The 14,357-nt window shown below is 37.0% G+C and overlaps 1 protein-coding gene across 1 annotated transcript in view; it reads right to left on the bottom strand.

Annotated features, from left to right (window-relative positions):
* The window catches only part of BAI3 (brain-specific angiogenesis inhibitor 3), a 1,099,520-nt gene that overhangs the window by 32,394 nt on the left and 1,052,769 nt on the right, over positions 1 to 14,357 (bottom strand). Inside the window, exon 28 of the mRNA XM_006835746.1 lies at positions 8,135 to 8,778. Within this exon, the coding sequence (XP_006835809.1) occupies positions 8,135 to 8,778 (644 nt within the window). The remainder of the gene's footprint in view (positions 1 to 8,134; positions 8,779 to 14,357) is intronic.

Here is a 14,357-nt window from a genome sequence, read left to right as displayed (position 1 = left end):
GGCAGTGTTTCGTTCTGTTGTGCATAAGGTCACTATGGGTCGGTACTGACTCAATGGCACCTAACAACAACATGCTACCATATGGTACTTACCAATAACACATGTTTTTATTAAAAATAAAATATGGTAAATAATTTGTCAAGAAAATAGAATGCATTTAATGTGTTTGTTTATATGTAAGCAAATTGTTTTACAATTCCAATCATTTTTGTTGTTATTAAGTGCCGTCAATTCAGTGCCAACTCATAACAACCTTGTATAAGGTTTCTGAAGAGTAAATGGTGGGCTTGACTAGCCTTGTGGTTAGCAGTCCAGTGCTTATCCTCCAGTGCTAAAAAGCCACATTGGGGGCCTTAAGTAATTAACAAGAGATAGAACACTATTCCAGTTCCAAGGGTTGCAGGGAGAAAGGGAGCTGGCAGGGTGACATCAACCCAAGTCTGGGGCAGCTGACAGCTCAGTAGGAGCTGCAGCTAAAACGATACAAGGCAAAGAGACACAAGATATATTGTCCAAGACACCTTGGAATACTGCCCAATGGGTGGGGGTGGGGGGGTCAAGCATCCTGATTTCTCTCTGTTGTTCCCTTTATCCAGACTTTCACCAGAGGAAACTATTTGCTGATCCTTGATTGGTATGAAAACTCTGGATCATGTACCAAATAGGTTCAGGACATGCACACAAATTAGGATGAAATTCTAATGACTACAAGCTATCAGTATTTTAGTGAATTAAAACAAATCACTAAACAATCCTCCTAAAATAATATTCAATGATTATTTCAATCAAATCACAAACTTAAAAAAATACACAAACAGATGAATACATGAATGAATGAAAACATACATACATACATATATGTTAAGTGCCGTAGAGTTACTTCTGACTCATAGCGACCCATGTAGGGTTTCCAAGGAGTGGCTGGGTGTTTGCACTGCCAATTTTTGGTTAGCATTCCAGTGCTTATCCTACAGTGCCACAGCAGGACTCCACATATAAATAAATACATTTATACATATGTTGTTCTTCTTCTTAAATGTCTTTGAGTCAGTTTTGACTCACAGCTACCCTGTTTAGGGTTTCCAAAGAGCAACTGGTAGGTTTGAACTGCTGACTTTGTGATTCAAAGTCCAGTGCTGATCCTACAGCGCCACACCAGGAGTCCATACATATATACATACATAAAATCATAACTCTAAATTTAAACTAGATTTCATAGACCTCAAGGACTTGAAAGCTATGATATCTATTTATTTTCCTTTTGCTCCATTGTTGTTGTTGTTAAGTGCTGTCAAGTTAGTTTTGACTCATAGTGACCCTATAGGGTTTCCGAGGAGCATATGGTGAGTTTGAACCACTGACCTCATGATCCAGTGCTTAGCCTGCAGCACCACATCAGGATTCTTTTTGCTCCATTGTTGTTGTTAAGTGCTGTCAAGTCAGTTCTGACACATAGTGACGCTGTATAAGATTTCCAAGGAGTGGCTGGTGAGCTTGAACTGCCGACTTTGCGGTTCAAACTGATCTTTCAGGAACTGTCAACTTTACAGTTCAAATCAACCTTTCAATCCAGTGCATTAACCCACAGCATCACACCAGGACTCCTTTGCTCAATAGAACATAGCATTATTTTGCTGTATAAGTATTTGGAATGGAGTGCATTATCCTGCAGTGCCACACCAGATATTGTTGTGGTTGTTAAGTGGGGTCAAATCAATTCCAACCCATAGCGACCCTGTATAGGGTTTCTGAGTATCAGCTGGTGAGCTTGACCACTGACCTTGCAGTTCAAAGCAAATTTCAGTTCAGTGCATTAACCCACAGCGCCATGCCAGGACTGCAAGTATACATGCCAAGCTCACTGGTTAAAAATGACCAAATTAAGTTCTATAAAGGGTCACAAGGAGCTCTGCTAGCATCGTGGTTACAAATCAGGCTGCGAACTGCAAGATCAGCAGTTCGAAACTATCAGCTGTTCCGCAGGAGAAAGATGAGGCTTTCTGATCCCATAAAGATTTATAGCCTCAGAAATCTTGTACAGAGTCACTATGAGTGACTCCATGGCACATAACCACCACCACCAAAGGGGATCACTATGATTCAGAATCAACTACACCAATTTAAGTGATGATGCCCATTTCATTCTTTAAGCAAACAAGAAATTCAGGGTTGGAGCCACTGTTGTGACAATTTTTACCATATTAATGTATCAATTGTGAACATTTTTACCATATTAATGTATCAACAACAAAATACAGGGTTGCTATGGGTCAGAATCGACTCTTTGGCACTTAACAACAACAGTCGGAGTATGGAATTGTAAGATAAGCACTGGACCACAAGGTTGATTTGAACTTCAAGGACAGCGGTACAAACTCACCAGCCACTTCTTGGAAACTCTATAATGGATCTCTATGAGCAGGAGTAAGGAGCTCTGGTAAAGTAGTGGTTACGAATCGGGCTGCGAACCTTAAGGTCAGCAGTTTGAAAATACCAGCCGCTCCGCGGGAGAAAGATGAGGCTTTCTACTCCCGTAAAGATTTACACCCTCGGAAACCCTGTACAGGGTCACTATGGGTCAGAACCAACTCAACGGCACTTAACTACAACAACAACAACATGAGTAGGAGTTGACTGGAGGACACTTATCAACAACAACAACGACAGTTTGGAAGATAGCACATTGAAGGAAAGAAAGAAACAAAGATGTTGGGCTAGGAGAAATTCTGAATGTGTTTTTATGCCAAGAAACTTCTTGAATGTCTTCAACTTTTTACACCCAATATTGGGAATTAACTAAACAAGTTCTCCAGGAGAATGAAGCCTTTTCTGTTGTTAGCATTGCTTTCAGGGTTGGGAAGCTTCCCTCACTTTGTGGCCTCCCACTTATTTGAATGCATACTTCCACTCACTTAACACTCAACAAGTCTCTTTGTATTCTATCTTTAAAACAAACTGTCTTCACTGTTGTTTTCCCACCTCTATTCTCCCTCAGGAATAATGCATTCCAAGCAAGATAAACTAACAACATGCTGTCTCTGGTTATTTACCCATCTCTGATTTCCTTTATCACTTCCCATTTTGACACTTTGTGAAAACCACACCTCTGGACTACCACCAGATTGGGGTTCTAGCCCACCAGCTGCTCTGAGGAAGAAAGGTGAGGCTTTCTGTTCCTGCTGTACAGCCTTGGAAACCCTATACAGGGTCACTATGAGTTGGAACCAACTCTAAGGAACAACAGCACCACAGCTGTACAGCCTTGGAAACCCTATACAGGGTCACTATGAGTCGGAACCAACTCTAAGGAACAACACCACCACCACTTTTGGAGGCAACTTCCTGAATCAATATGAATCTTTCTATTATGTCCTCGGAGCCCTGGTGTGGCACTGTAGGATAAACACTCCATCTCAAGGTCAGTTTGAACCACAAAGTCAGTGATTCAAACTCACCAGCCATTCCATGGCAACCCTATACAGGGTAGCTATGAGCCAGAATTGACTTGACAGCACTTAACAACAACAAATTATATCCTTAAAAGGATCATAAGGCACTTACTATCTTCCATTGGCCCACTTCCCAGAATCCTGTGACTCTAGTTCCCCTCCCATTCAGGTGGGAGAAGACTCAAATGGTTTTATGCCTTAAGTTTCTTGTCAACAATATCTTTAACCATTTTTATCTTTACAATATTTCACAATACTTTCTAAGACACAAGATATCCCTGGATATCCCTTGCCTACTATTGTAAAATAGACACTTGAGGGAGAGAGAAAGGAATAACCAGAAATGTCAACATAGAAAGCTTGTAAGTGTATCTTCAGCCTAAACTGAGTGGAATACCTAAAATGGGGCTAGAACTTGCCCAGCGAAGGAGGCTTCCTGTGGAGCCATTGCATTGCATAAGACCATGGGTGGAACCCTGATCCCCATGCAGAATCATCTGAAGTGGGGAATTTCTACTTGAAAGGACAAACAGACAAGCCTGGAGCAGCTAGAAGAACAGAAGATACTTCTTGTAAGAAAGACCAGCAGGAAAAAGAAAAATCAATAATAGCATTCTGATTGACTACTACAAGAACAAGCAAGTTGTTCGTCACCCGGGAGCCATCACACAAACCCACCTCCAAGACTGAGATTCAAGGGGAATACATGAGCAGCCATGTGGTCTTGCTGGTGACCACATTGGTCACTGATAAGGGGAAGTGGGGGAAAAACAGCAATGAACTTGTGAGCTAAGTCTGACCATGTTCAATAGACTACTGTGAACCCAGGTTGAGACCTGGTTGGCCAGCAGTATGGCAAGACCTGGGGACCTCTGGCCACAGAGACAGGACCATGACCACAGAGGACTAGCTGAGAGAATGAAGTATCCAGCTGATATGAAGTGAGGGGAGATGCACAAGACCACCCATACTTGCAGATAGTACCCACTTGACCTGGCTTCAATGGCTGGATGATCAGAACTCAGCTAGAAGAAGAAGGAAAAGGGAAAAACGGGAATCTACTACAATTTGACAAACTTAAGCTATACTCATGGATGTAGTAGCTCAAAAGAGGGAACAAATCTTTACAGCAAGGATCATTTCCATCCCCTTTTTACACCGAGTTGACAGAGATGGGCAACTTAGACATTGGCTACCCAAAATAAGGGGAGAGGGATTACAAAGGCAAGAAGTGACTGGCTTAAAAGCTTTCAGGAGGAAGCCTAGATCTAGAGGGTACGGGGGAAGGTAGAATCTCCACTGAGTGGTTTTCAACCTGCCTGGATGGGACAGGTGAAAGGAGATGGGGATAAGACTCTTGTGGTTCAGTAGTGAATAATTGCTATTGGGACTGACTATGAGTGTTGTAAATGTAAAGGCAGATGTTCTGTAATAAAAGGAGGGAAGTGGTTGATTTGGACGTCCAGGATGGTCCCTGGGACCATCAAGGGAGAAGAGCGGAGTGTGGGACCCTATCCAGAGAAGCAGTGATGCCAGAAATGGAGGCAGAGCTGATGACATAGAGAAATGGAGTGGCTGGGGACTCTGGCCTCAGATGGGAGAGGGTCTGTGTGCTGATGTCTGTGGGAACAGGCTTGTGGGGTGTACCCTTTGGTTGTTTGATGATGCATGGAGGGGATTTTAATCATTGCAATGAAACAAAATATGATGGGATGAATGTAAAGCTAATGTTCTCCCATGTAAACTATCATTTAGTTCACAATAAAAACTTGAAAAAGAAAAAGAAATAAAGAAAGAATTATGACCAACTTCCTGCAGCCTGAAGTAGATAAAAATGCAATAAAGATGCATGGTTATTAAAAAAAAAAAAAAAAAGATTCCTCCTGGACATTGTTGATCCCAACACTCCAAGTAGTTTTCCAGTCATCTCTGATTTTCCCCTCTCTTATTGTGAAAGTACCAGCCTCCCCACCAGTTGACTTTGCGGATATACTTAGCATAGTTGACAGTTCCACTTGACAGTGTGGTCCTCTGCTCAGAGAGAAACCTGCAGCATTGCCTTTGCTTTCAAGGGCTACAGTCCCATATTCAAAATCTGTTGGTTGCATGATATCTATGCAATAATGACTTTATGCACTTACTCTGTAACCTTAACAAATGATGTTACTTTGAGAATTATAACAACTTGCTGCACAGAGGTGTTGAGAAATTTAATTAATTAATATTTTTATGGTGATTTGAGGATTCACTAATAAAACATGCTATATAAATGCTAATTTTATTATTAATTCCCACACCTACACATTCTCTTTCTGCTGTCTCCAAATATGGTCACCCTAAGTAATTATGAACTATTAAACTCTTTTAAAGAATGATACTGAAGAACTAAAATTACATTTTGAATCATAGATTTCCTTCCTTTTCAAGATGTAAGCCCTGCTCTCAAAGTTATTTAAATGCAGATCTTTTGGTTGTACTTAGAGAGGAATGCAGTGGCTCCATTCAATAAGCACATTCAATAACTGTGAAGGTATGCACTAAGAGACTGCCACCCACTGAATGGGAGAAAGATGAGGCTTTCTGCTCTTTTGAAGATTTAAAGCCTTGGGTCAGAGTCTGAACTGCTTCAAAGGTGCTTAACAATAACAAGATACTTAAGGATATGGCGATTTGGGAAAAGTTACAAATTGAATAGAGCAGCAGTTGCAAATACAGTCTACTGTTCAAAAACAGACTGTACAATATTAAACCCAGCAAGATTTTAGGCTTTTAGATAAAAAGACTAAATAACCAACATATTTTATAACATGGGTTTATAACAACCAACATACTTTAATGAAATTCCAGTAATCATCATTTGTACATTTGCAAGAGCAATTCTACATAGAAAATTCTCATAGTCATTTATGACTACTTTTAATATGATGCTACTAACATACTAACTAAAAATCTTTTCAAAAACATGATTTTGCATAAATACTATGCAGTTTGTGTTTATATGGTCATTATTGTAGTAAGTTTGTTAGTTTCAAGATGACAAGTTACAAATGCAGAAATATTAGCTTCTGTATTCATTGAGAATGACTGAATGCTTTTGTCCAGAGTGAAGCTCTGGCCAGACTTGAGTGAACTTGTCTTCATTGCATCACTGGCGTTGATTCTCAGGGATTCTTCTGAATTTTGAGCTACCCTCAAAAATCCTATTCTAAAAGAAAGAAAAAAAAATCCTATTCTATTTGAGGCTGATCCATATTTTAGGGATGTCAACTTCCAAGCTACATTCCCATTTTAGTCTAGAATTTCTTCTATCCAGTGGGGATAACATAAAAAATTATGGCACTTATCAAGTTCTGTTAGTAGCCCAGGGTCTCTCTTCATTTTAATCTGGTAGAAGGTATTGCTTTTTTGGGAAAAAGGTGGGACAATAGCCTCTGGGTACTTTTGGTTAGGAGATCATATGATTATCAGCCTACCACTAATGGCAAGTATAAGAAACAACTATAACATCTTTTTCTAAAATGGTGACTTATATAGTATTCTATTATGTTAAAACAAGTAATAATATGTATAAAAGAATACATGTACTGTATTTTATTACATATTGAACATATACAGTACATCAGAAGTGGGTTTATTGTAAAATTTCAAGGTAAAGAATAAAAATGTTTTTTATAGGTCAGTAATAGGATATACAAAAAAAGAAAAAATGACTGCACTCTTTATATCTTATTTGAACAACTCTTATACAACATGAATGATATTCTAAGCTGCTGGCTAGTTACTAACTTCATTTTTGGGGGGAGAAAAGAAGGCAGAGAGAAGTAACCTTTTTTATTTCTGTTATGAAGTACCATATGAATGTGTTTAGACCTTAGAGTCCTGACTCCTAGCTCTTAATTTACAACCCTACTGACAAGTCACAATTTAAAATAAAATTTTCAGTAGCCATCATTCTGTAAGATCTATGAACAAGACATCAATTCTGAAAGATAGTAACATAATGTAAAAATAATGTAATAATGGAACTCAAACAGTTCCAATTTTGTAATTTTGAAAAGCTACCCTCACTCAAAATTTGGTCTCAAATTTGTAGTGTCATTAAATATCTAGTTTACTATGGCATTTGAGACATTTCAAGAAGGCCTTCTGTTTCTCTTAATTAGTGCCTTACTTGGTTCCCATTATGACAAGATTTTGAGTGGTAATTACCTTTACAAAAAAAAAACCCACCAAAGCAAAACATTGCAGTTGAGTTGATTCGAACTCATTTCCTGGCAATCCTATGTGTTGCAGAGTAGAACTGCTTCATGCGGTTTTCTTGGCTGAAATCTTTACAGAAACAGATTGTCAGGACCTACTTCTGCGGTGCTACTGGGTGGATTAACTCACCAACCTTTAGATTAATAGTCAACTGCAAACCAGTTACACCACCCAGGAACCTTTTTATTGTCAATTATATAGAGTGTATTTATTAGCAAGGTCTTGGGCTAAGGGAATTTATATAGTAGTGAAAAACCAAACAAACATATAATAACCAGAATCTTAATCCCAACATGCTCAAAATTCTGTTATGATGCATAACTACAAAAACGAATGTGAATTTTCTCCCCTAACACCATTGTAACATGACTCAATCATTATATATCTTCAGTTATCAAGGAAAGGTTTAGATTTGTCTTGCTCACCTCTAAAGAACTCATTGATATTGTTGATCCAGTTTCACTTCTTGATAGTCCTACATTATCATCCAACTCAGAGGCCATGAAGTTCTTCACAGCTGTGCGAGGCTCAAAGGGCAAATTCTGCATATGTTCCTGGGGTGCAAGATGTTGATCTAAGTTCATATTGAACTGGTCTATTACAGGGGGATTCATGTTGAACTCGGGATTCACTTTGTAGTGCAATAGCCTTTCATGCGGCAAGGTTTCCATGCCAATATTCATTTTGCTTTCTTCTTTCATTGATGACTGTGTATTTACAGAACTTCTAGGCATCACAATATAGTCACTTTCCATCATTCTTTCCTGAGGGTGGACAATGTCCATATCAGCCCCTCTCAAATTATCATCTGTACACAAGTACACAGTTCTCCGTAACTCGCTGTTCTCTTTTTTCAAGCATTGATTGCTCAGCTCATTCATACTCATGGGCATGTGCAGACCTGTTGGTTGTTGAATGATGACCTTGGAAATGACATTTCCAGGCAGTGTTGAATAGCTCAGCCCTTCCGGATTTGTTCCCTTTTCTTCTTCATCATCATTTAGAGAAATCCTAGACAGTGTTCCTGTTATCGTTGCTGCTCGGCAAGGACCAATATCTTTATGAAGAACTGTCAATTAGAATATAAGAGGTCATAAAGGAGAGCTATTGCATGCTGATTTATTTTTCATTATTCTATTGTCTCTTTTCCTACTGAAACAATTCCTGAATAACATTTTTCTAAAATTAATATATTTTTTAATTACACATCTGTTTGGCTGTACATTGCCTAAAACTAGGCTCAGAGAGCTCGATCACTCTTTATTGATTTTTATATACTTTGATGGAGTCCTTGTGTGGTGCTGTAGGTGGGATAAGTACTGGACTGCTAACTGCAAGGTCAGTGATTCCTCAGAAATCCTACACATGGTCACTATGAGTCAGAACCGACTCAACGGCACTTTTCAACAATAACAACAACATAAACTTTCATAGATCTCTGTAGCCAACAGTTAAAACATATCTGAAAGTTGATTAATGGTCTTTCAGAAATCTTGGTGTACTGTCCTTAAGCAACTATGCATAACTTTTCAGGAGAAAGTACTATAGATGGATTCATGTAAGTATGACTTTTTCTGAAAGGCTTCCCCCCACCCCTACTGTGTTCTAGAATTTCATTCATTAAAATACTTCTTTAAAGCAATACTAAGGAGAACTTCATCCTACTGCATCAGAAATCCCTCCAAAAAGTATGCATGTTGAAAATTTATGTGACTTTATCTAGTAAAATCCATATGGTAAAGGTAGATACAGAGTTGAAAAGTATTTATCATCTTCATTTCAATGTAGAAAAAAAAAGAAAAGAAAAATTTTACAAATCCAATCCATATGCTCAAATTCCCTTAAGGGAGTATTAAAATTGCCAACTGAGTTTAAGCAGGAGAAAACACACACACACACACACACACACACACACACACACAAACACATACACAGCTGTAAGAGCCTCTGAGCTCTACATTCTGTTTTCAATCTGAAAAATAGTGCTTTGGGGAAAAAAAATATTAAAAGTACATAATGATTTATGCTATGAGAAGGACCAAAACACTAACAGTATTAAAAACAAACCAATGAACCAAAGGCTTCACAAATTTTTTTTTATTAGAATATATTCTAGCTTAAATTTTTTTATTGTCTCTTTATAAAAAAAACTATGCAAATAGAAGCAGAATGACTCAAATCATTTTTAATTGTAAAAAATGTAAGTTTTGAAGTATCCAAAAATTAAAATAGTCTTGGTAACCTTGATATTAAAGCACTATGTGGAACTTGGCTCAACATGTATGCCTCATAATATACTAGCTATACAAAGGTCAATTATCATTTAAAATTTAAATTGTATATATCACTAAAAATATTTCATTTATTGTCTCATAAAAAAGTTTGATATATTGAATTCACCCATTATTATCCACTATACAAGAAACATCATATTTTTCTGCATTAAAGCCAAAGTTATAAAGTAAAAGATTATAAAGAGAAGCATTTAAAATTGTTTAAGAATACACATCATTCATCTAGTATCCTTTATTGGTAGAAACAGTATATATAGTTATTGTATTATGACTCTCTATTTTATACATTTAAAATCATGTCAAATCTACATCTACATATTTTTCAACAATCTGAAATTTGGTTGTGACATTTGTATTTACTATTTAAGAAAGTCCATTGCTCATCTGTCAATCTGCCATACCATGGTGGTTTGTGTGCTAATGTGATGCTGGAAACTATGCCATTGGTATTTTACATACCAGCAGGATAATTCATAATGGACAGATCTCAGACCAGTTTCCAGACTAAGACAGACTAGGAAAAAGGAGATGCAGACCTCTTCTGAAGGATTAGTCACTGAAAACATTATGTATTGCAAGATAGCAATTTCTGACGTAGTACAGGAAAATGAGCCCCTCAGAATGAAATGTACTCAAAATATGTCTGGGGAAGAGCTGCCTCTTAAAAGTAAAATAGACCTGGATGAAGGAAAGCTTTAGGAACTTTCATTTGCTGATAGAGCACAACCACTAAAGCCAAAGATGATGAAATTGAACAATTATGAACTTCTTCAGTCTGAAATTAACCAAACATGCAATCAAGATGCATTTATAAATAATGATTATTGGAATTCAAAAGTTAAAAACAAAGAGGAAGGATCAGTAGTTGGAAAATACGGTCTAGGTGATAGAAACAAAGCTAAAGACCACACGATAGAATTTTCCAAAACCCATTGTTACTTATTCATTGCAAATACTTTTTTTTTGATAACACAAATGGTGATATACCAGATGGAAAACAAATTATGGGATTTGACATCTTTGGGAAGAGACTTAAGGAGAAACTCAGTATCAGTAGCCAAAACAAGGTCAGGGGCTGAATGTGAAACAGATCATCAATTGCTCATATGCAAGTTCATGATAAAGCTGAAGAAAATTAAGAACAGATTCGATGCATTAGACACTAATGACCAAAGACTAAAAGAGTAGTGGGATGACATCAAGGATATCATACATGAAGAAAGAAAAAGGTCATTAAAAAGACAGAAAAGAAGGAAAAGGCCAAAATGGATGCCAGAAGAAACTCTGACAATTGCTCAAATGCAAATGAATACAAAGGAATCAAGTTGACTACATCTATGGGAAGAGATCATGGAAAAACTCAGTATTATCAGCCAAACAAGGCCAGAGGCTGAATGTAGAACAGACCATCAATTGCTTATATGCAAGTTCAGGTTAAAGCTGAAATTAAGAACAGATTTGATTCATTAGACACTAATGACCAAAGACTAAAAGAGTTATGGAATGACATCAAGAATATCATACATGAATGAAGAAAGCAAAAGACAGGAAAGAAAGAAAAGGCCAACATAGATGTGAGAAGAAACTCTGACAATTGCTCTTAAGGGTAGAGAAGCTAAAGCAACTAGAAGAAATGAAGTAAAAAAGCTATACAGAAAAATTCAAAGGGCACCTCAAAAAGACAAAGTCAAATACTACAATAAATTTGCAAAGACCTGGAGTTTGAAAACCAAAAGGGGAGAACATGCTTAGCATTTCTCAAGCTGAAGAAACTGAAGAAAAAATTTAAGCCTTCACTTGCAATATTGAAAGAAGATTATATGGGCAAAATACTGAATGATGCAGAAAGCATTAAAAAAAAAAAAAATGGATGAAAGAAATACACAGAATAACTGTACCAAAAAGAATTGCTCAGTATTCAACCAGTTCAAGAAATACAATATGATCAGGAACCATAGTATTGAAGGGAATAAGTTCCAAGTTGCTCTGAAGGCATTTGTGAAGATCAAGACTCCAAGAATTGATAGAATACAAAATGAAATGTTTCAACAAACTGATACAGGCTAGAGGCCTTATTCCAAGAAATACGGGAAACAATGACCTGACCAGCTGATTGGAAGATACATATTTGGGCACAGTCCAAAGAAAGGTGACCCACCAGGATGCAGAAGTCATCGAACAATATCATTAATATTACATGCAAGTAAGTTTTTGCTGAACATATTTCAAAAATGGTTACAACAATACAGCGACAGGGAGCTGCCAGAAATTCAAGCCGGATTCAGAAGAGACTGTAGAACAGATGGATCTTGGCTGAAAGCAGAGAATACAAGAAATAAATTTATTTGGGCTTTATTGACTATGCAAAGTCATTCAACAGTATGGATCAAACAAACTATGGAAAACACTGTAAATGACAGTTATTCCAGAACATTTATTTGTGCTTATGAGAAAATTGTACAGAAAATTGAATAGAACAGGAAGTAGTCATTGGAATACAGCAAGGGAATACTAAATAGTTTAAAACCAGGAAAGGTGTGCAACAGAATTGTTTCCTTTCACCATAATTTTTTAATCTGTGTGCTGAGCAAATAATCCAAGAATATAGATTATATGAAGAATGTGGCATCAGGACTGGAGGAAGACTCATTAACAACCTGTGAAGGCAAATGGCGCAATCTTGCTTGCTGGAAGAGAATGGGTCTTGAAATGAAGATCAAAGACTACAGTTTTCAGTATGGAATAAATCTCAGTGTAAAGAAAACAAAATCACAACTGGACCAATAAATAACACCATGATAAATACAGAAAAAAACCTGAAGCTGTCGAAGACTTTAATTTGCTTGGATCCACCATCAGTGCTCCTGAAAATAGCAGCCAAGAAATCCAATGACATATTACACTGAGCAAATCTGCTGCAAAAGAGAGACCTGTTTAATGTGTTAAAGAGCAAAATGTCACTTTCAGGACCCAAACCATGTCATTTTCCATCACATCATATGCATGTGAAAGTTGGACAATGAATAAGGAAGACCATAGAAGAATCAATGAATTTGAATTGGGGTGTTTGGGAAGAATATTGAAAGAACCATGACTGCCTAAAGAATAAACAAAGCTGCCTTTGAAGAAGTATAATCAGAATGATCCTTAGAAGCCAGGATGATGAGACTTTGTCTTTCCTACTTTGGACATGTTGTGAGGAGGAACTGGTCCATGGAGAATGACACTGTTATTGTTGAGTGTTGTCAAGTCAATTCCAACTGATAGTGACCCTTTATAGGAGCAGCTGGTGGGTCTGAATCAATGACTTGCAGTTAGTTACCAATCCAGTGTTTATCCTACAGAGTCACACCAGGACCGTGGTATAAAGCATACAGAACATAATGGTAGTTAGTATTTATTTCATAGTCTGACTTTGTACAAACTAAATTTAGTTTTGTAAAACTAATATAAATTGAAGTTATATTAACAAATTTAAATCAAATGATACATCAACCTTTATGGGAAAACTGTGTACATTAAATATTTGGGAAAATAATTTTTATTATGAAGTTGTGTCTACAATATTTGAGATTTTAAATAAATCTACTTGCCTCATAGATTTGCTTAAAATATATATCTAAATTTTGAATGTGCATTATAAGCAAATTTATACTACTTACACACACAAACACGATGATAAACCAATGGGACTTCTGAGGAAAATAATCAAGTTTTTAAAGCCAAAAAACAAACTAAAACAAAAAGTACCTGGGTAGTGTACATAATAAGATATATACTCTACCGTTTGGGAAAGTGAGTTCCAATGAAATATAGAGACATGATTAGAGTTGATAAACTAAGACTTTCAAATTGAATTTACCACAACATGTATAGCAATCTTTAGAGTTCTGTACTAGGCTTCATACCATTCAACTCCTTTATTGATCATGTGAATAAAAACTTAGTAGGTACTCTTAACCAAATTTTAACGGCTAAAAGATCTCAAAGAGATAGAATATTAAGTTTCAAGCATTAGTAAAATAATAGCAAATAGAGCAAAGGCAAAGGCCAGGTTTTTGTTTAATGATAAAAAACAAAACCAAATATATATGTATACTGGTAATTTATCACTCATTTCTAATTTTGTCATAAGGCATGTTGCTGTGATGCTAGAAACTATGCTAACGGTATTTTAAATACCATCAGGGTCACCCAGTTTGGACAGGTTTCAGCAGAGTTTGCAGAGTAAAACAGATTGGGAAGAAGGAGAGGTGGGCCACTTCTGAATGGGTTAGTCACTGAAAACATTATGAATGACAAAAGAATACTGTCAGATATAGTGCCAGAATACAAGCCCCTCACATTGGAAGGC

Source organism: Chrysochloris asiatica, unplaced genomic scaffold (genome assembly GCF_000296735.1).
Source record: "Chrysochloris asiatica unplaced genomic scaffold, ChrAsi1.0 scaffold00019, whole genome shotgun sequence".
In the NCBI taxonomy this organism is placed as follows: Eukaryota; Metazoa; Chordata; class Mammalia; order Afrosoricida; family Chrysochloridae; genus Chrysochloris; species Chrysochloris asiatica.
This window is presented reverse-complemented; position numbering and strand designations above follow the sequence as displayed.